Source organism: Lynx canadensis, chromosome D2 (genome assembly GCF_007474595.2).
Source record: "Lynx canadensis isolate LIC74 chromosome D2, mLynCan4.pri.v2, whole genome shotgun sequence".
Classification (NCBI taxonomy): Eukaryota; Metazoa; Chordata; class Mammalia; order Carnivora; family Felidae; genus Lynx; species Lynx canadensis.
This window is the reverse complement of record NC_044313.2, coordinates 34,822,370-34,845,471: the sequence shown is the minus strand read 5'-3', so window position 1 is coordinate 34,845,471 and position 23,102 is coordinate 34,822,370. Positions and strand designations below refer to the sequence as shown.

At 37.7% G+C, this 23,102-nt stretch overlaps 1 protein-coding gene across 2 annotated transcripts in view; it reads right to left on the bottom strand.

The window, feature by feature from the left end:
- The window catches only part of IDE (insulin degrading enzyme), a 112,531-nt gene that overhangs the window by 60,906 nt on the left and 28,523 nt on the right, over positions 1 to 23,102 (bottom strand). For both annotated transcript variants that reach the window (XM_030335608.2, XM_030335609.1), the window contains exons 2-4: positions 13,100 to 13,284; positions 11,904 to 12,111; positions 7,737 to 7,906 (exon numbers count right to left, since the gene is read on the bottom strand). In XM_030335608.2, coding sequence (XP_030191468.1) covers positions 7,737 to 7,906; positions 11,904 to 12,111; positions 13,100 to 13,284 — 563 coding nt within the window. The remainder of the gene's footprint in view (positions 1 to 7,736; positions 7,907 to 11,903; positions 12,112 to 13,099; positions 13,285 to 23,102) is intronic.

Below are 23,102 nucleotides of genomic sequence, written 5' to 3'. Positions count from 1 at the left end.
ATTCAGTTTGCATATCCTCTGAGGTCCTGGAGAATTCAATTCCAGGCAACCCTAAGCAGGCAGAATAGAACAGTGATTAAAAGTAACAGATCTGGGTTTAGAGCATGCCCCAGCACTTAAAGCTGAGTGATCACAAGCAATTTATCTTCTCTCAAGTCTTAGTTTACTCATCTATAAAATGGAAATAATAAGGGTATATACCTACTGGGAATACTGTAAGAATTAAATTAAACAATCCAGGTAAATTACTTAGCACAGCAGTCAATAAAAATTAGTGAGGAGGAGGACAAAGAAGAGATAATGATCCCAGAAAACTAAACCCAAGGTTATACTCCAGTGAAATCCTGGGTGTGTCTTAACTTTCCAACACAACTATAAGCACTTTGAATGTAAAGATCCTGGTTACATTTCTTTGCATATTCTAATGTACTTTACATGTAGGAGGGTTAAAAGAAGAATTACTTGTCAACTAAGAGAGAAAGATTCATCTGGGCCAACTTGTAAGACCCTGCTCAAATTCTTATCCTATAGTACAAACTACAAAACATAGTAAATAACTAAGTAACAAACCCCCCTTCTTCCACACGCCCTTCCACTTCACCTTTCATTCCACTTATAAAGGAGTGCCTGTTGTTTCCCCTACCTACTTGACTTCCTTCTTTTATTTTCTTTCCAGCTGCTCCCATCATGTCTGTGGTGTTAGGTTAGAGAAACAGATCACTAAAAAATAACCAGAACTAAGATTTTCTCTTTTCTTTTTCCTTTTGCAAAGTATTTTTTAAAATCCAACTTATTAAACATTATTATAGACCCCAGACTTTTCTCCAACCACTTCACACGGACAACCTCACTTAATTCTCATGTCAACCTGATATGGGAGGAAACTGAGGCCTACAGAAGTTAAGCAACTTGCTCAGTGTCCCTGAGCTAGCCAGTGGTAGAGCAAATATTTAAATAGAGTGCTGCCCAACTTAGGAGGCCAAACTTTAAATCACCTAGAATATACTAGTTAGAGGTGGGAATCCTGGCTGAAGTTTGAGGGTAGGAGAGCCATAAAGGGATTCAATGAAGACATGTGTGGAGACAGATTTAACACACAATATCTAGGAAAACAACTTTCAAACAGAGTAACTAACTTGAAACAGAAAAATACTTGCCAGATGTCAGTTTGAGAATGTGAGAACTCTCAGCATGCGAACCAAGATACAAGAAAAAGAATAGTAATTTAAGGGCTTGTCCCACTTGGTTAGACAAAGGTTTGCAAAACCAAACGCTTACCAGAACAAGACAGGTAACCTGCAGCTATCTTTTGACACAGATGTGCTTATGTAGTAAACATACAAACAGTCCCCACACACACAAAAGGAGGCCTTCTTCTGCTCATCCTGAAAAGTGTCACCCTCTCAGCCTTTCGTTTTTCCATTTGTGATAAATGGGTAAAAGAAATATTTCACATTTAGCCTTAAAATTTAAAACTGTGGAATATTTATAAATGTTTAAACATACAGACTTACACCATGTACACCTATGTACTCACCACCCAGTTTTACCACGCTTCACATTTTGCCACATTTTGTTACAAATCTTTCTCCTCCTAGAGATACAGTCTCTCCTGCCTGTCTCTGTCTCCCCACTCGCAGACATACTCAAGGGAAGTTGGTGTTTAAGCATTCTCATGCACATTTTATACTAGATCATATACACATACAGACATTACGAGATGCAGTATTGGTTTGCCTGTCTTCAAATTTTATAGAAAGCTATCACACAAAACACATTCTGCAACTTGCATTTTGCCCAAAATATTTTGCTCTTTACCTGGTTTCATACATGAGTTCTAGCTCACTCATTTTAACTTTTATAGAATACTCTGCTGTATGCATAGCCCAAAATGTATTAATTTATTCAACTGTTGCTGGACATTTAAGTCATTTCCTACTTTTCACTAGTTCAAAAAATGCTTCATGAGAATTCTTGTGTATGTTCCCTGTGCACAATAACTAAAGTTGTTTCTCTTTAGAGTACTTGTGAAGAAATGAATTCCTTGGGTCAAAGGGAGTAGGCGTCACTTTATTAGATATTGCCAAATTGTTTTACAAGGTGGATGAACCAATTTATTTTCCCATCAACAGCATATGAGTTTCTGTTTTCCTGCATCCTCACCATAATCCTCAGTTCTGCCTGACTTTGCTGCCGCCAACTGGATAGGTGTGAAATGGTATCTCAGTGTTTTTATTTTTTAATTATTTATTTTAATTTCCCCCTGATTTTAATGATTTGAGCATCTTTTTTATGTTTACCCAAATACCCTCTTCTGTAAACTCCATATTCATATCCTTTGCCTATTTTTTCTAACGAGCTGTTTTATCTTTTACTTATTTACTTATACAACTTTTTATGTTACATGCTTTGCAAATACCTTCAATGAGTGTATGGATTATCTTTTGCTTTTATGTCTATTGAACAGAAATTTTAAATTTTGATGAAATCAAATTTATCTTTAAACCTATGATTTATCTTTATCTCTAAAAGATACGGTTTGTGATATTAGTATCAGATGTACAATCCAGTGACTCAACAATTCTATACTTTACTCAGTGTTCGTGTGAGTGTACTCTTAATCCCCTTCACCTATTTCACCCATCCCTCTACCCACCTCTCTTTTGGTAACCATCAGTTTCAGTTTGTCCTCTATAGTTAAGAGTCTGATTTTTAGTTTATCTCTTTTTTTCTTTTAAGAATGCTTTCCTTAAGATGAAAAAATTCTGTATTTTCTTCTACAAGTTGTAAAGTTTCCTTCCCATAATTAGGTCTAATTGACCTGGAATTTATTTTTATGCATGGTATGACATAAGCATCTAATTTTACTTATTTCTACACAGATAACTAGTTTCTCCTCTCCTCATCTATTTGTAATGTACCTCTGTCTTAGGTCAAATTTCTATGTATGTGTGCTATGTTTCTAGGGTCCATAATCTCTTATCTTCCTGTATTCTTGCAATAGTTCTGCTACTGTAACAACTAGAACAGGAAGTCTTGGTATCTGGGAGAATTAGTCCCTTCTTTGTTGTTCTTAGTATCTTAGTTATTCTTGGCCCTTTACTCTTTCTTATTAATTTTATAATCAGATTATCAGGTTCTTCAAACAAACAAAACAAAACTAGGGCTTTCAATCGGCACTGCATTGAATTTAGATAAATTTGGGGTGAACTTACATTTGTGTGATACTGAGGTTACCCATTCATGAACATGGTTTATCTCCCCATTTACTCAGGTATTCTTTTATATCCACTATATATTTCTCACACCTCTTGTTAGATTCATTTCTAAACACCTTAAAGCTACTTTTATACTGTAAATGAAATTTTTTTCCCTGTAATGTTTTTCTAAATTAATTACTATGGATACAAAAATACAATTTTGGTGTTTCTTGTCTTTACGCAACCTGGGTGAATTATCTCAGTGTTCAGGAATAAGTTTTGCTTCCTTTTCTACCTCTTTTTCTTTTGCTTCCTTTCTACCTCTTATATAGCACATTGCCTTCTCTTGTTTTACTGCAATGATACAGCTGAATAAAAAAGTTATTACAGGGTATTCCTGTTTTGTTTTCACCTTTCAATGGAAATCCTTTTGAAACCTCATCAATAATTTTCATGTTTGATGCAGGTTTTTATCAGCTCCAGAGTTTTTTGTTGTTTTTGTTCATGAACGAGTGCTGAGTTTTATCAAATGTCTTTTCTGAGCCTACTAAAATGACTGCCTAACACTATGGACTATTTACACTGTGGGTTGGAACCCATTTGATTGTAATGAAATAAATTTAATGTATTGAAAGACCAGAATTTTATTTTATTTTTTTAAAGAAACAGAATATAACAAGGTATACCAAGATATTAGGCAGATACTGTTTGGTAAAAATGTTTGTTTTAGCTGCTTACACAAACACACGTATATGTGCTCTGAGTTGCTAAGTGAAACGTGCTTCTTACAGTGGGTTGTATACAAAAGTTTGAAAGCAACTGATCTATACTATTTTGAAGCATGAAAAACCCACTAGAAAGGACAAACATCTTATCGCAAGGTTTTCTTAAAAATAAATAATGCTTGGCTTTTGTTCATTTAAAAACAGCCAGCTTGGGCGCCTGGGTGGCTCAGTCAGTTAAGAATCCGACTTTGGCTCAGGTCATGATCTCACAGTTTGTGGGTTCGAGGCCTGCCTTGGGCTCTGTGCTGACAGCTCAGAGCCTGGAGCCTGCTTCAGATTCTGTGTCTCCCTTTCTCTCTGCCCCTCCCCAGCTCACATTCTGTCTCTCTCTCAAAAAAAAAAAAAAAATAATAATAATAAAAACATTAAAAAAAAATAAAAATAGTGGCACCTGGGTGGCTCAGTTGGTTAAGCATCCGACTTTGGCTCAGGTCATGATCTTGCAGTTTCTGAGTTCGAGCCCCAATTTAGGCTCTGTGCTGAGAGCTCAGAGCCTGGAGCCTGCTTCAGATTCTGTGTCTTCCTCTCTCTCTGCCCCTTCCCTGCTCGTGCTCTCTCTCTCAAAAATAAATAAACATTAAAAAATAATAAAATAATAAATAAAATAAATAAAAATACCCAGCTTTTCCTGATACTTTTATTTTAAAAATGTTTTAAATATATTTTTAATATTTTAAATATTATTATTATTAACATAAGTCATACTCTCTTGATGGAGAAAATGACCCACATTCACAGAAACATCTTAAGTCACTCAAAAGTAACAGAAGTAAATTAAGTATGAATTTTTGACAAGGATTCTTCTTCAAGGATCATTTCTGTAAAATGTTATATGTATAATTTCCAGGGTGAGGGTATACAGCTTCCATCATATTTTCAAACATATCTGTGACCTTAAAAACAGACAGAACCTCTCCTCCAAAAAGTTTAAAGTTAGTTTATACTTCTAAAATCAGAAGGTAACCTGGCATTTGCACATTTTCTATACTTTTCTATGGAGTCTGGCTCAGTCATCTTTTAGCTGTTTATATTATTACCTCATACTTTGCTGACTAACTGGTTGGCCTTGTCAGTGGTTTATAAAAACAAGCCTGCCCTCAGAATCCATCCATACATATATGACCATTCAATGTTTCTCTTTGCCCATGCCTCCCAAAACCTTCCTCTAGAACACTTTAAGGCTGTTCCTTGTTTGTGACCAGAAGTAATATTACCCACCTTATTCACTGTATTTATTTTTGGAAGATCTGTGGCTGCTTCCTGATTATGCTGATTACAATTTGTCACCAGTGAGGCTGTTTAAAAGAAAGCAACTCCCAAAGAGGAGCTCCAACACGTTCTACACAATAGCAGCATTGTTGGTGTAAGTAATCTAACCTACCAGAGGGACTACTTAAAGGACAACTACCATTTGGATGTAATGATTTTGAAATTTGTTTTTTTTAAACTCACATCCCCTTCTTAGGGTGCCTGGGTGGCTCAGTGGGTGTTAAGAGTCTGACTCATGGTTTCCACCCAGGTCATGATCTCACGGTTCATGGGTTCGCGCCCTGCGCAGGGCTCCACGCTAACAGTGTGGGGCCTGCTTGGGATTCTCTCTCTTTTCACCCTCCCAAAGTAAATAAATAAACTTTAAAAAATAAATCTCACCTCCCCTTTTTGACATGCCATGCATGCTGATGTTCTCCACAAAGGCTACCTTTCAAACAACTCAGCATTACATAGACATTTTAGGGACCACAGTATTCATCTTAACAATGACATCGATATTGAGTGCCAAGTACTAGAAGTCTAAAGAATATCATTGTTTCTAATCACAATGTATAAAAACTCCTAATTTGGGGCATCTGGCTGGCCCAGTCGGAAGAGCATGTGACCCTTGATATTGGGGTCATGAGTCTGAGCCCCACATAGGGTGCAGAGACTAGTAAAAAAAAAAAAAAAAAAAAGATAAATAAACTGAAAAAAAGAAACAAAAACAAAAACAAAAAACTCCTTTTAATTCTGCAATGCTATGCTAATTTCCTGGCTGCTGTTGGATATATTGGAATGGTATCCAAACTGAAAGAAAGCTGTCTTTATAGTCTTAAAAAACGTTCTCCAAATTAAGTTATATAATATGCATAAATTTGTAAGTACACTAAGCAATCTATTATTTTTATGCCATTTTATAATCCCCAAAGCAGTATTTTAATCATAGCAACCTGTTAACAACGATTACATCTGGTGAGTGGGATTGGCAGGAGATGAGGAAAAGAGAGAGTTTTTGTGTTTGCTTCTTGAATACTTTTGCACTATTTAAATATTTAAATTAAACATGTACTTCTTTCCTAATGTTTATTTATTTATTTTGAGAGAGAGAATGTGTGTGTGTGGGGGGGGGGGGGAGGGACAGAGAGAGAAGGAGAGAGGATCCCAAGCAGGCTTCACACTGTCAGCACAGAGCCTGCCACTGGACTCGAACCCATGAACGGTGAGATCATGACCTGAGCCAAAAACCTGGAGTTGGACACTTAACCAACTGAGTCACCCAGACACCCCTAAATATGTATTTTTTAATTAAAATCTGAATAACGAAAAAGGGTACAATTATGAAGTCAAGAATCTCCACATTTATTTTATTCTACTCCCTGTCATCCCACCCCTAGTCTCCTTCCAGGAGACTGTAGCACTCTATGTAGAACTCTTCAACTTTCCAGCTCCCACACAGCCAGCCCCATGAAGGACAGTAGGCATGTGTAGGGAGTACAAGCGGAGGTCATGGGAGCCAGAGGATTCAAGGAGCCTAGAAATGAGCACTTAAAAAGCACTTCTCTTTGGAAGGTAGATTTCAGAATACAAGGATCTATTCTCTTCTCTCTTTGAAATGCTAGTTAACATCTATTCACACCTTTAACAGCTCTATTCCTTAAACATTTAGACCCCTGTTTAAATGAGGGCCGGGGCACCTGGGCGGTTCAATCCCTTAAGCGACCAACTTCAGCTTAGGTCATGATCTCACAGTTTGTGAGTTCAAGCCCCGCATCAGGTTCTGTGCTGACAGCTCAGAGCCTGGAGCTGCTTCGTATTCTGTCTCCCTTTCTCTCTGCCCCTCCCCCACTTGCACTCTGTCTCTTGTCTCTCTCTCAAAAGTAGATAAACATTAAAAAATAAAAAATAATTTTTTTTTAAATGAGGGCCAGAGTAACCCCTCTGGAGGGCTAAATAATTGCTTAGGTCACTACTACTGCAATTTTAAGAATATCATCCCAAGTTTTATGTATGAAGTCCACTGTCAAGAGCCTATTTGACATCTTTCTTTTTGAACTACTAGCCAAAATGCTAGTCACCTGTTAAAGGGATTATAACCACTTCATTCTTACTGTTTCTGAACTCTGAATTCCATCCTATACCTTGTTATCCAACAAACTTGCTTCATATTTGATCACTCTTCTTAATAACCCATCACTTTTTCCATGAAACTCACATACCTAAGCTTCAGCCTCATCTCAGATCACAAGTCACAAATATAAATGCTGACACAGAGACCAAGCAGACGACCTAAGTGTAGTGGTATGGTAAGAAATAACAGGGAGTAGCAATGATGTAACAACCTTTCCTCAGGATTGGGAGTTTATAAAGAACAGCATAGATAGGAATGGGAGTTCCAAAATCCTCTAACCTGAACTATAAAATACAATACTGTAAAAAGAGGCCAGGGGTTTAAATGAGGTCAGAGAGAACTAATGCATGAAAGCCGCCGTTGACAAACCTGTCCCAAATTTGCTGAAGGGATGTTTGGGATTCCCTGTAGCTTTTTCCAACTGAAAGAGTCTCCAGGCATCGTTCATCACATTCTTCTCATGTTCTGAATCAACTGCATTCACCTCTCTGTCTTTGCAACTCTCATCAAACAAGGGGCACAGGAAAAACTGTGCAAACCTAAGGGTAGGAAACACAATTAACAATGTGAAAGCTGTTATTTTAAAAGAGTAGCCTTTAAAAATATATTTGAAACTCAACAGACAGGAAGTATGAATTCTACAGAACCAAAAACACTACCATTGCAACCAAGAAAAAGAAATGCAAAATAAGTTTTAAAAAAGTAACAAAAGAAAAATATTGGACATGTATAAATTCAGAGAAGTCGATCTACCCCAGAGATATTAGTGAAAATATACTCAGATCTACCAGACTGCCCCCGACCCCAACACACACTTCAGAGGCTGGACTTGGGCTTCTAAGTGGCTACAGATCAGAGGTTCCCATCACCTCCTCTGGTTCAATAAATTTGCTACAACAGCTCACCTGACTCACAGAAACATTTTACTCACTAGATCACCAGTTTATTATAAAAGGAAATAATTCAGGAAGGGCCAGATAGAAAGGATGCACAGGGATGTACATGGGAAGAGGCACAGAAGCTACTCTCCCCAAACCTCCATGCTTTCACCAACCTGGAAGTTGTACAAACCCTGTCCTTTTGGGTTTTTATGAACACTTCATTACATAAGCATGATTGATTAAATCATAAGCTACTGGTAACTGAACTCAATCTCCAGCCCCACTTGGAAGGTCTGGGAATTGGAGACAAAGTTCCAACCTTTCTATAGCAGGGCTGGTTGCCCTGGAAACAAACTGTCAGGTTACCTACCGGCTTCCCCAAAGTCACCTTATTAACATGCCAAAAGACACCTTTAATACTCTCATCACTGGGGCGCCTGGGTGGCGCAGTCAGTTAAGCGTCCGACTTCAGCCAGGTCACGATCTCGCGGTCCGTGAGTTCGAGCCCCGCGTCAGGCTCTGGGCTGATGGCTCAGAACCTGGAGCCTGTTTCTGATTCTGTGTCTCCCTTTCTCTCAGCCCCTCCCCCGTTCATGCTCTGTCTCTCTCTGTCCCAAAAATAAATAAACGTTGAAAAAAAAATTAAAAAAAAAATAATAATAATAATACTCTCATCACTTAGGAAATTCCATGGGTTCTAGGAGCTATGGGCCAGGAACAGGAAGAAAAACCAAATATAGATTTCTTATTATAAATCAAAATACCACAACAGCAAAAAGTCAAGGCAGACTTATAAAGACAGTAGCAATCTATTTAAGATTTGCAATTTGGCAAGTCATGAAAATCCCTGTTATATATTGCTAATTCTCCAAAAAAGGAAAAGGCAGGTGACAGTTCTTGGGCAAAAAAATCTTAAACTTACAGTCTGAGGTGCAACTGCACTTAAGACTCAGACATTTTAGGACAAACTAAGTGACCTACTTTTTAAAGGCTCTATTTGAATATTTTTTCTTCCTCTAGAGAAAAACAAACAAACTTTATTAGTGGGGAAAAAATGATGGAATAAAAAAATCTATGACACAGTAGTTTGACTAAGACACAATTATGAGCTTTTATAAAATATTAAAAGAATTTTAAAATTTTAATAAGCAGTGATTCAACAAATAACATGTCATGTAACTCTGGCGTAAGTAACCAAATGCTTTTCTTGAGGTTATTCTTTAGTAGTAGTAGTAGTACTAAAGTTTAACTAAAATGACTTTAGTTGTAAGTTAACTCTCCTATATCAGGTTACAATTTAAAGCATGATTTCATATAATAAATCTTAAACTTTAGATTCCATTTTATAAAAATTAAGATCCAGAATTCAGATGAAGCCACAAGCAGAGTCTGAATGGGGCCTTAAGAGACTCCTGAGTCTATGGACATCTCAGCAACTGTATTTCACAGTTCAGCTGTCAAAGAGACTGTTATCACTACCTGATATTTATTTTATGCACACAGTAAATACGATACTGTGCTAAGCACTTCACACAAACCAATCCAAAGGGAAACTCCACCTCTCTGTACGCGGGAACAGCTATTTATGGATAGGTAACCTCTTTTACCTATCTCAATACATTTAAGCTGGTAAAAGCGCCTAATAGCTACATACCATAGCTGGATAGGTCCACGTAAAGGATCATGATAATGACACAGTAGAATCAATATTTTAAAAACATGCTCTTATGTAAGAGGTTTTTTTTCCCCCCTCTGAGTCAAGTAACAGACATCCTCCATCATACAGAGATTATATGAACATCTGCTGTAGCATTTGTAAAGCAGGAAATTAAATTCAGTGTATGATCCCAGGGAACTCATTAATGGTAGTCTTCTGGGAATACATATAAAAGATGATTACACTTCAAAGCTGCTGCCTAAAGACCGAAACATAATCTAGAATAAGAAACAGACCACTATGACCTAGCCATGTATCCTGAACCCATGCCTCTGCCTTGTTAATGTTCTTTGCACTAAGGAATAAATTCAAACTATTAGGTTTTCAAAAAATATGTAATGACGATTATCAATATAAGCAAATAAAGCTATCACTAAAACTGCTAAGTCAACGTTAATTATAGACCCATAAAAAAGCTGCAGAATTACACCTTCTTGGCAATATAGAAAACTGTAAAAAGTTACCAAGGAAAAATTACTTTGGATAATTAATCAAATCACTAATATGACAAAAAATTAGAAACTGTTAGCTGTGTAGAAAACTAAGAAATTAAATTGACCTAATGGAGGTTGCTCCAGGAAATACTTTCACAAAATGTCCCCAGGGTTGAAAACAGCAGGTCAAAACATTTTGTGTCACCACAATGAGACATCACCTCACACCAGTCAGAATGGCTATTATCAAAAAGGCAAGAAATAACAAGTGTTGACCAAGGATGTGGAGAGAAGGGAGCCCTTGTGTCAGTGGGAATGTAAACTAGTGTAGCCACTGTGGAAAACAGTATGGAGGTTTCTCAAAAAGTTAACAATAGAATGACCATGTGATTCAGCAATTCCACTTCTGGGTATTTACCCCCAAAAAACCAAGAAACAAAAAACACTAATTTGAAAAGATTTACGCATCCTTATGTTCACTGTGGCATTATTTATAATAGCCAAGATATGGAAACAACCTAAATGTCCATGGATGGATAAATGGATAAAGAAGATATAGTACATATATGCAATGGAATACTACTCAGTCATTAAAAAAAAATGAAATCTTACCATTTACAACAAGATGGATGGACCTAGGGGCTATTATACTAAGTGAAATAAGTCAGAGAAAGACAAATACCGTATGATCTCACATATACGTGGAATGTAAGAAACAAAAGTCACAGACACAGAGAACAGACTGATGGTTGTCAGAAGAAAGGAGGTTTGGGGGTTCGGTGAAAGGAGTCAAAAGATACACACTTCCAGTTATAAAATATTAAGTCACAGGAATATAATGTACACCATGGTAACTATAGCGAATAATATTGTATTGCATACTCAAAAGTTGCAAAAGAGTAAATGTTAAAAGTTTTCATAGTAAGAGAAAAAAATTTTTGTAACTTTGTATGATGACATATGGTAACTAGACTTACACAGTGGGGATCATTTTGCAATGTATACAAATACTAAATCATCATGGTATACATCTGAAACTGATATAATGTCAATTATACTTCAATTAAAAAAAAATTCTATATCCACTAAGCATAGACTAGAGTAACTAAAGGAGAACAGAATGTTTAAGTTCTACATTCTGGAATAGGAGCATATTTGAAAAGAAATCCATGACACTGTAACAGTTTATTCTTCATCACGTGCTTCAGATATAATACCAATTAGAATGGGAAGGGCTGGGGAGAATTTTATAAGTCCATAAAATACTGTGTAGGGCTGAAGACTGGTTTAAAGTCATGCCATTATTTTTCCTCTACCACAAAATAAATAGTATCACTCATTTTCTTTTCTTTATTTTTTATAAAACGCGTTGAAAAATACTGGTTAAAATACTTTTTGTTAAGCTACAAAGCTGTGAAGACATCTTTGTAAAAATAATAATTATTACTACTATTAGTGTAATAAAGTGCACAAAGTTGAATAATCTATAAGATATCAGCATTACCTGTCTAGGGCACCTTCTAGATGTTCATGGGAAACATCAAAATAGTAATTGGTATGTTCTCCACTAGTAAAGGCATTTGAACTTCCTGCATGCTCACTAAGAAACTGGCTGTATTCATTTTCTTTAGGGTATTTCTTTGTTCCCAAAAATAGCATATGTTCACAAAAATGACTTAAGCCAGCAATATTTGGAGGATCTGACAATGAACCTGAAAGACAAGAGAAAAACACATACAACAAAAGTTTTTTTTTGTTTTTGTTTTGCAGATGATCTGCAAGTTCTGTTAACATGACAACTCCAACCATACAATGAGAGAAAGTTAAGCACAGGCTGCTCTAAAATGGTACTGTTTAGGTTACAGCCTCAGCTTGTGATATTAATTAGTTAGCAACTTTGGGCAGATTACTTAGCCTCTCTGGACATTACCTTTCTCACACATCACAATGGAGGGAAGGTAAGACTTGAATTCATTGTTTTATAAGAGCAAGAGCTCCTAGTTCTTACATTTTATTGCAGGAGATAATACAATGTAGTGGTAAGAACATAGATTTAGGGTTACCAGCTCTGCTGACTGTGAAATTCTGAGCACAATACTTTATCTTGACTCACTTTATATACATATACACACATACGTATATATGATCTAGGGAGTTGTGTGAACACAAATTAGATGATATTTGCAGACCACACTACGTTGTACTTGGCAATAATTATTTGTTCAACACTCGATGGTTATTACCTTATTTCCTCAATTTTAAAATGTCATTGAGTTAAAGTTTTTCAGAGAGGAAAATAAGAAAAATACTTATGTACGTATAGACAAGAATCTACTTGATTAAGGCCACATTAAACATGGAGGAAATATCCACACAAGAATCTAGAAAATGTGGTATTTCCTAGTATACCAAAACTGTACAAAAGTAAAAGCATCATCACTGTTACTGTAAAGGATGGGAATTAATTTGCCTGCTGCTAAGTCACCTTAGCTGAGAACCTAACAAAATGACTTGGTAAATAAATGTAAGATTATTTGATTTTGACAAATGTAGATTGCTAATTGGACTATTGTACAAGGTAAGGTACATCAAACTGATAATCATGAGGTCTTTATTTGCACACACATGGCAAGTTCTAATAAATGTCAACATTAGATCAAGAAAACAGAACAAAGCTTAATTCACAATTTTAAATTGTACCTATGTGTACATCAAGTGCTGCCGATGACTTATCCGTGGTCGGATCACTGATAAGAAGTACTTTGATACCATTGGCCAGCTCTAATCCACGGTATTCTCGCTTGTCTTCAGGAGATTTGATAATGTGATTTCCTAGTCTCTTGATAGCTGGATTATTCATCTTGCTGTAAGTCTTTTCTTGGAAGCTGAAAATAAAACATTAGTAATTGTTGCATTGTAGCTTTTTCTTTTTTTAAGAATAAAGAATAGGGGCACCTGGGTGGCTCAGTTGGTTTAAGCATCCCATTCTTGATTTTGGCTAAGGTCATGATCTCACGGTTTGTGGGATCAAGCCCCACAACAAACTCTGTGCTTCATAGCATGAAGCCTGCTTGGGATTCTCTGTCTCTGCCCCTTCCCCAGTTGCATGTGCATGCATGCACTCTCAAAATAAGTAAACATTTTTAAAAAAAAAGGTTAAAAAAAAGAATACAGAATAATATCAAGCAAACCCATATAATACATCATCAGATAAAAAAATATATCTGGAGGAAACTTTTTTTTATAGCTTATCTACTGGGGATAATCATTCCTCTCCTCCCTTTTACCCCTCATTGTTTTGTTAGAGAAATACTAACAATATTGTTTTTGTGGAGTCATATTTGATCTAGGAGAGCACTTGGATGGGGATTTGAGACAGGATAGGTTGGGCGATGAGCTGGTCAGTATGCTGACCTAGAACAGAGTTTTAATTACCAATAACTGCTTTCCCACATGTTTTGGAAATATTTGCTAAAGTAAGATGAGAGGTTGTGTAAGGATTATTACTGGATCAACCAAAAACATTGCTCAACCTGATGACATTCAAAGATACGGCAGATCTAGAATTCATGGGTCTGATATGCACATGCTCAGAACATAGGGGGCAATCCCCAATGAGAAAAAAAAGTCCTGTAAAGTCCTATACAAAATAAGAGATATAGGCTTCACTATGAAGATGGCAAAAAAGGGGCACCCGGGTGGCTCAGTTGGTTAAGCATCCAACTTCAGCTCAGGTCATGATCTTGTGGTTTTTGAGTCAGAGCTCCGCATCAGGCTCTGTGCTGACAGCTTAGAGCCTGGAGCCTGCTTCGGATTCTGGATCTCCCTCTCTCTCTGCCCCTCCCCCACTGGCAGCGCATGCTCTCTCTAAGATAAACAATAAAAAATGTTTTTAAAAAAGAAAGCAGAGAAAAAACAAAACTACAAACAAAAAGTGGGAAGGACCCAAGTAATTTTTATAATATGGTGAAGAATTGAATGCCAGAGCAACAACAGTCCAGTGATCTTTTCTTTTTTTTTTTTAATTTTTTTTTCAACGTTTATTTATTTTTGGGACAGAGAGAGACAGAACATGAACGGGCGAGGGGCAGAGAGAGAGGGAGACACAGAATCTGAAACAGGCTCCAGGCTCTGAGCCATCAGTCCAGAGCCTGACGCGGGGCTCGAACTCACGGACCGCGAGATCGTGACCTGGCTGAAGTCGGACGCTTAACCAACTGCGCCACCCAGGCGCCCCTGCAGTCCAGTGATGTTAACAATGCAAGATAAGTTCTCTTACAAAGGACTTCCCATCCTCTGATAGTCCTCTCCTTCCCTCTCTAGGAAAGCTGAGTTACAGGATGTGCTATTAGCACACAGAATTCTGTGGGAGTGTTTGGTATTAGTGTAGAAGGGATTTTCCAGAATCTGAAATATGCATGTTTTTGAGACTAAGAGTAGATGCTATTTGTGTCTATGTTGGGGATCATTTAAGAGACAAAAATCATCCTGTTATTATTGGTAGGCCAATAAACTAATCGGGTAAAGCCCCAAACATCCGAGACTACAGAGGAAAAATGACCCTATGCTAGCATATTTTCTTTTTACCTGGAAGACAAAAGAAGTAGATCTGACTGCTTCTTAAAGACAGATAGACATCCAGATTTAAAGGTAAATCAGAAGGGGCATAAGTAGGCATTCAATTATTTTCAAGAATTTTTTTGCGCATTAAAATATCTGGAAACTAAGGAAGGGAAAAATCCAGTTTGCTTTTAGCAGAATACCTTCCTCTCTGAAATTATCTAACTATTCTCCTGGGTAACAATTGATAAACCAAAGAGGTTTGTTCCTATTAAGATTGTCCCCTAGATCCCCTTTAAGAAGACTATTTGAAATTTTAAAAATCAATACTATAGGCCATACTAAATGTATAATACTGGTTAAAAATCACATAGTACTTGGGTACTATGGCTGGCTCAGAAGAGCATACCGACTTTTTCTTTTTAATTTTAATTTTTTTTAACATTTATTTTTGACAGAGAGAGAGAGAGAGAGAGGGAGAGAGAGAGAGAGAGAATAAGTGGGGAGGGGCAGAGAGAGAGGGAGACACAAAATCCAAAGCAGGCTCCAGGCTCCGAGCTGTCAGCACACAGCCCGATGCGGGGCTCGAACCCACGGATCGCAAGATCATGACCTGAGCCGACGTCGGACGCTCAACCGACTGAGCCACCCAGGCACCCCTACCAACCCTTGATTTCAGGGTTGTAAGTTTGAGCCCCACGTTGGGTGTAGAAATTACTTTAAAAAATAATAATAATAATCACATAGTACTTTACACAGATAGTGCTAACAGTCTTGCTTTATTTACAGTAAAAAAAAAAAGTTCTTGAAAAACAGAGCATAAAAATAATACTAACATTTTTGGGGATATAAGGTCACTAACTGGAAATTTTAAGAGTAATCTGGACACTATAAAGTATTATTAACTACTCTTTTCTACTTCATTAGCCATAAGCCACTTATGTCAAAGACAGATGAAAATATCTGAGTGCTAAGTATTAAAAAAGGTGTTTTATGGTTAAAAGAATCTCAGGGTAACAGAAAATGTTCCACCTAAGCCTTCAAAGAGGGACACGAGAATAATAATCCTGGTTAAGGTACTTCCCAAAGGACAATATGTTTGAACTGCAACAAACGTCTTAGTACAGAGCTGATTTCGAAGACTTTAATTTGGGTTAAGATTAAATAAGGCATGAGACAGCCTCCATTAAGACTCCCAAGAAGAGCAGCAGACAGTAAGAAAGCTTAGTGTGCACCACAGAGAATAGCCTCTGCTCCCTCCCGTAAGGCTCTATCTACTAGAGGGAGGGAGGGTTTGGGATTTCACTAAGTGGGAGCAAAACCCAAAGGCTATTTATTGATTCCATTGCCATTGTGTTCACCTAGCTTCCCCTCCAGTGCTTGCCCCAGTTAGTCTGACCTAGGGGAAGCTAGGGCCACATATGACTAAAATGTGATGATGATGATGATGATGGAGCTCTAAAAAGTCTGTCCAACCCACAGCTGTGATGAGGAGATGAAATACATCTCACTTTGGTAGGACAAGTTGTCTTTTTCTGTGGGAGGTGAAAAATCCATCAGAAGTAAGATAACCACCCTCGACTACAGGCTACATTCTGTACCTTTTTTCAGGGCTCAATTTCCCTTGTCCAGATTTCCTTTTTTTTTTTTTTTTGAGGAAAAAAGTATGTACCATCGAGTTCCTCACAGGCATGTACAGAACTTATTTAGATACTGAAGCCATGCCTGATTGATATCCCTAGTATGGTTGAGAGCAAAGAGATGGATTTATTCTCTAGGTCAAATATAAAAATTACTCCAACTACTTTTAGACATTTGAACCAGAGATCAAAGACAACTATAAATTTCTATGCTGGCACTGTTACCAAATCAAATATCATGATTTTTTGAGGAAGTAAAAGCCAAAAGAAACAGTAGCAACATTTTCAAACAAGATCCATCCCCAGCAACCCATATTCAGTAGGCATAGTCTGGACTCCTACAGCATATCTATCGGCACGTCCCACAACAATTTGATTCTCACCTTCTGGAGAACTGAAGGAAATGATCGGGAACTCCTCTGATGATGAATTCATCAACAGCTTGCCTGTCTCTGTATTTATATTCATGAGATCACATCCCAGCTCCCTCATTAGCATAAAGCCTTCACGAGTAATTCTGACTTTCAGATGACAGGCTAGTGCTAACTCAAATGCTTTCCCAGACACTTGATATTTTTAACCTAAGTCAAAATCTTAGGAGCAATAAAATTACTTTCAATTTTAGTGACATTATCATACATTGGAAACTTCATAAGGCACAACATTGTCAGTGTGCAGCATTCTAATAAACTGGAGAGAGATTTAATAACTACAGCATCTTTTGTAATTTTGCTCAGAATTTAAAACAATGACTAAAATCACAATAGGTAAAAGCTGGAAGAACCATTACATGTTATCTGGTCCTTTGTAGTTCATGGCCTAGCAGCACCGGTTCTTCCTGAGAGCTTGTTAATGCAAAACATCAGAAACCACCAGAGACCCACTGAGCCAGAATCGGTATTTGAACAAGATCCCTAGGTGGACCAGTCCACTCATCTTACTTAAAAGGAAACTGAAGCTCAGGGAACTTAAATCACTTGTCCAAGATCATACAGCAAAAAGTTACAATTAAAACTCAACTCACCCAGTCCTGTGTCCACCCCAGCTCCCCTACAGCCACACGAACATTTAAGGAGGCCTATTTAGGTGCAGACACTACATCATGTATGTTAGCTCTAACAACCAGTACCCCAAAGCCCAAGGGCTTTCTGAAGGAACCCAGACTAGTCATAAGAAAACAGGTCATCAGCTTTAAAGTGTGGTGACAAGGTTGTTCCTGGGGTACTATGGGAGCCAAGAAATGGGCACCCAAGTCTATCTAGGAGGGGAGAAGGGAAAAGAGAGGAGGTAAGTGGAAGCATGCCAAACAAAAGGAAGGACACACCTGAGCAAAGGATGCATAGTGAGAAAAAAAAACAGGCACAGAGCAGAAAAACAAGCAGTTGGTGTTAAAGAACTACAACCAGAACTTCCCCTGAAAGAGTATGGATTTTTATCTAGCCGTGTAAAGACCTAAACTGCATGTTTGCAAAATCAAATTCCCAAACAGGTCATTTCCAAATTCCCATACCAAGAGGAAATTTTTAATGCAAATAATCTTTTACTCCAATGACCTTTTGCAGTCTTTTTTCTCACATCTCTTTAAGGGTTTCACAGACTATTTAACAGGAGACTGAAAATGTTTACTGTGCCTTTTGCTCTCTACCCACTTCCACAGCCCCAGACATATTTAAAGTTAGATCTCATCTATTTCTAATTTCTAAACGGATGACCTATAAAACCAAACAGGTGAGTGACCAGGCTAATAGCAAAATTATGAATCAAAACCTCCCTTCTGTGGAATCCATCCACCCACTCCCAAAATCATAAGCAGAAGTGGAGTTGCCTATGGTGCTTCTCAATGAGGAGAAGGCACCCAGAGAGAAAATGCCTGAAATCAAAACTATACCATAAACATCCTTTCTTCCCTGAGAAGGGCAGAGGTAAGACAGAATATCAAAGTAGTGATGGTATGAGCCCTAGAATGCTTCCATATAAGACCATATATTCTCAAATACTATCATGATACTTGACCTAAAAAATCACAACATATCTCAGGGAAGCATGTACCTATGGCTCTCCAGTTATAGAGACCAGTATACCTAAATCATATACCAGCTAGATCATAAAGGTGGGTATAAACTAAAATCCTGTCAATTAAATCTTACTTTCCTGTGATGAGATGCTTTGCCTTTGTTCCAGGCAGAATGTCATCTGTTCTAACTCTGCCCTCTGGAAAGAAGTTTGCTATGAAGAAATAAACCCTTAAATGGATTAAGGGTGGTTGCAATTGAAAGGAATCCTACAGCAGCATCATTTTAGAGATAAGTCTTTCGCAAATTTTTAGTTTTGATGCATCCATATCAATGGCTGTTCATTTTAAAAGTGACAAACTTGGGGCACCTTGGTGGCTCAGTTGGTTAAGCGTCCGACTTCGGCTCAGGTCATGATCTCACAGTTCGTGGGTTCGAGCCCTGCATTGGGCTCTGTGCTGATAGCTCAGAGCCTGGAGCCTGCTTGGGGTATTGTGTCTCCCTCTCTCTCCACCTCTCCCCAGCTTGCACTCTGTCTCTCTCTCTCAAAAATAAACATTAAAAAATTTTTTTTTTAAAAGTCACAAGCTTAACATGGAACACTTTATAGAGGCTTTATGGAGGTTGAAGCAAATGAACAAAACCTCCATTTTATACCTCTTACCATAGCTACTTAACTACAGGTTTCTTACAGTTGTAGTATGGGGACTAGGGTGTCTCACACCTTCTTCCTTCTTCCATAGGTAGCCTTTAGGCTGTCAAAAAATTTAAGATGCCACAGTACAAAACCCAAACTAGCGATTACTCTCATTTTTTAAAGTGGCATATGCTTAATAAACTGGTCATTTAATTTTCCCAGTCTCCCTAAGTGACAGGACACAGGGCTGTTGATGGTCATCCTCCTCAACCTCAGAAGAGGAAACAAAAGCTCAGTGATTAAGTGACTTGCCCAAGGGCATTTACATAATTGATTTGTGGCACAGCTGGAACTATAGAAAGAGGAAGCGTGGGAAGGAGGAGCTGAAGGTGGTACTTAAGGAAACATATATCAGGCTTTCTTCCTCAGCTCCCAATTACCACCCCCACAGCCCTGCCCTGACCCCATTCCCCTCCCTGACAATCCCAAATAACAAAAACAAGGAAACAAAAATTAAAATAGGTCAAAATAAATGCTCCCAGGAGAGTCTTCAGTTCTTTTACTTTTTTCTCCCCATAGAAAACAGAGATAGGTAGTGGAAGGAGCCTGGAAGAATGCTTCTAATCTGCCAAAGGAGTCCCTGTACTGAGAATCGTATTACCTCATGATACTTTGATAATAAAAAATAAATAGGAAAAGGTATGGCAGGATTAAATGTATAGCAGGTTTAAAGAGAAAGAAAGAAGAATCATGCTTACGATTCTCTCTCTCTCCCTCTGCCCCTCTCCCTGCTTGCACACACTCTCTAAAATAAATTTAAAAATTAAAACTAAAAAAAGTCTGCAAACTAGAAATAGGAGGGAGAAAATTCCCTCATCTGAAAAAATATCCACAAAAACTACAGCAATTATCATACTCAGTGGTAACATAATGCAGATACCCCCAACCCCCTTCCTCACAAACAGGAGGTCACTATCCTCTTCTATTCAACAATTGACTACCAATTCTGACCAGTCCAATAATACAAGAAAAAGAAAACACATAAAGATGATAAAGGGGAGGGGCGCCTGGGTGGCGCAGTCGGTTAAGCGTCCGACTTCAGCCAGGTCACGATCTCGCGGTCCGTGAGTTCGAGCCCCGCGTCAGGCTCTGGGCTGATGGCTCAGAGCCTGGAGCCTGTTTCCGATTCTGTGTCTCCCTCTCTCTCTGCCCCTCCCCCGTTCATGCTCTGTCTCTCTCTGTCCCAAAAATAAATAAACATTGAAAAAAAAAATTAAAAAAAAAAAAAGATGATAAAGGGGAAAAACAACATTATTCATAGATGACACGACTATGTATGAAGGGGTTCAGAGCAAGTCTCCCCAAAATGTGGCACTTTGGCATGTGGACTATTTTGAGCTGAAGGCTCAAGAGAAACTTTGGCCCCTCATGTACCTACAAGAATCTAAATTGGAGTTCCTTCCCAGAAGTAGAGTTATTATCAGAGATAAATTTTATCTGAGTGACTCATGTATATAGGGGGCAAACATCTAATTATCAAATATCTGTTCTTTCTCCTGCCCTGTGAACTTCCCTCCTCCTCTTTAAGGCCCCAGACCCTATTCCATTCCCTAGCTCAGGATGGCATATATACCTCATTTTACCTTTCTGTCTTTGAACCTCTCATCCATGCAGGATGCAGAACTCACAAAATTAAACTGGATTTTCTCATGTCAATTTAAATCTTAGACCAGCCAAAAGAACCTTTGATGGTAGAGGAAAACTTTTCCTCCCTAACTATGTCAATAGAAAACCTCAAGAATATACTAACAGCTTCCATTTTTGGATAGGATAATAACAGGTCATAACCAGATTCACCTTCAATAAATAGGCAAAGCCACGATAAATTAGAAAATCGTATTTTCAAAGATGTTGGAGAGCTGTGGAAGAAATGAGAATTGGATGAAGTACAAATCCCAGATGGGAGAGCCCTCTGAGATGAGCTGATGATCATCACCTGTCTTCTTCTCTGGGGCTATTTGCCAATTTTGAACGTAGACTGAAGATCACACTAGGCCCAAGCAGAAGAACTCTACTCAGAGAAGATAGAGGCTTTGGGGGATGCATGAGTTTGGTGTGACAGATTAAAGGCCCAAGATGCCCCAAATCCACAGCTGATTTTTGCCACAGGACATTTTCTGAGCTATCACTACATACCCACCAGAATGGCTAAAATGAAAACGATGGAAAACACCAAGTGATAGAGAAGTTATAGGGTAACCCAAACTCTCATACACTGGTAGTGAGAATGCAAACTGGTAAAACCATTTTTTAAAAACTGGCAGTCTATATTAAAGCAGACAGTATGACATAACAATTCATACATTAGATATACACCTGAAACAAATGCATTTATATGTTCATAGCAATACTATTCATAATAGCCCAAACTAGAAATGATCAAATGTCAATTAACAGTGAAAAGATAGACTGTGATATAGTCACACAATGGAATAGTATGCAACAGTGAAAATGAAAAGCCTAGAACAAGGCACAAGGAGGATAAATCTCACTAACATAAGGCAGAGTGAAAGAAGCTGTATGCAAAGACTACTGTATACTTCCATTTACATAAAGTGCAAGAACAGGTAAAATCAAGCTAACAAGACTTTTATCAAGATACTGGTTACCCTTGGGGGCAGGGAGCAATCATCAGGAGGAAGTATGAGGGAGGCTTCTAGGATGCTGGTCACACGCCATTATAGAGATATACTCAGTTTGTGAAAAGTCATCAACCTGAACACTTATGATATATTTTAAGTCCTTTAATAGAATTTTTGAAAATACCACAAATACAGTAAAATAAAGGAGGAAGGGGATACATGAATTACTCAAGGCTATAATTATCATGCACAAAAAAGTCATCTTGGAAATGGTGCCACAAAGATCCTGAGAAGTAGCTGTCTAAATCTAACAAGTGCTAAACCAGGAAGGCTAAGAAACAATAGTCCAATTAACATGATTATCTAACCCTTCTCAGGTGTGTCCTGAGACAATTATTTCTGTTGATGTCATCTTAGCCACAAGAAATAGGAGGCCCATATAAGTACAGCATGAGTCAATTTAACTAAGTCAATAATAAATTATGATGTTAAATATTTTAACTCAAGTCTTTACTCATTATGTATGATTTGAAAACCAGTTTTGAGTACTTTATTTTTATTTATTTTTTTGAGTAATTAAACCTCAGTTAGAATTTAAAAATAAAACACTCCAAAAAAAAATAAGTAAATAAAATAAAAATAAAAATAAATAAAAATAAAAATAAAAATTAAAATTAAAATTAAACACTCCCAGGGGCACCTGGGTGGCTCAGTCAGTTAGTGTCCAACTTAGGCTCAGGTCATGATCTCACAATTGGTGGGTTTAAGCCCCATGTTGGGCCCTGTGCTGACAGCTTAGGGCCTGGAGCCTGCTTCGGATTCGGTGTCTCCCTCTCTCTCTCTCTGCCCCTCCCCCACTCGTGTTCCATCTCTCTTTCTCTCAAATATATACATATATTTAATATATATATTTAATATATATATATATTAAATTTAATATATATATATATTAAAATAAAAAATAAAGCACAGCAACCAAGAGTGACAATAAATGCAACCCAAATAAAGGCAAAATGATCAAACTTTAAATTCTCCCCTCAACAATTTTCAACATTTACATCAAACAGCTTTTTTGTTTATTTTTGAGAGAGAGCATGAGCAGGAGAGGTACAGACAGAGGGACAGAGGATCCAAATCAGGCTCTGTGCTGAGCAGCAAGCCTGGTGTGGGGCTTAAACTCACGAACCACAAGATCATGACCTGAGCCACGCC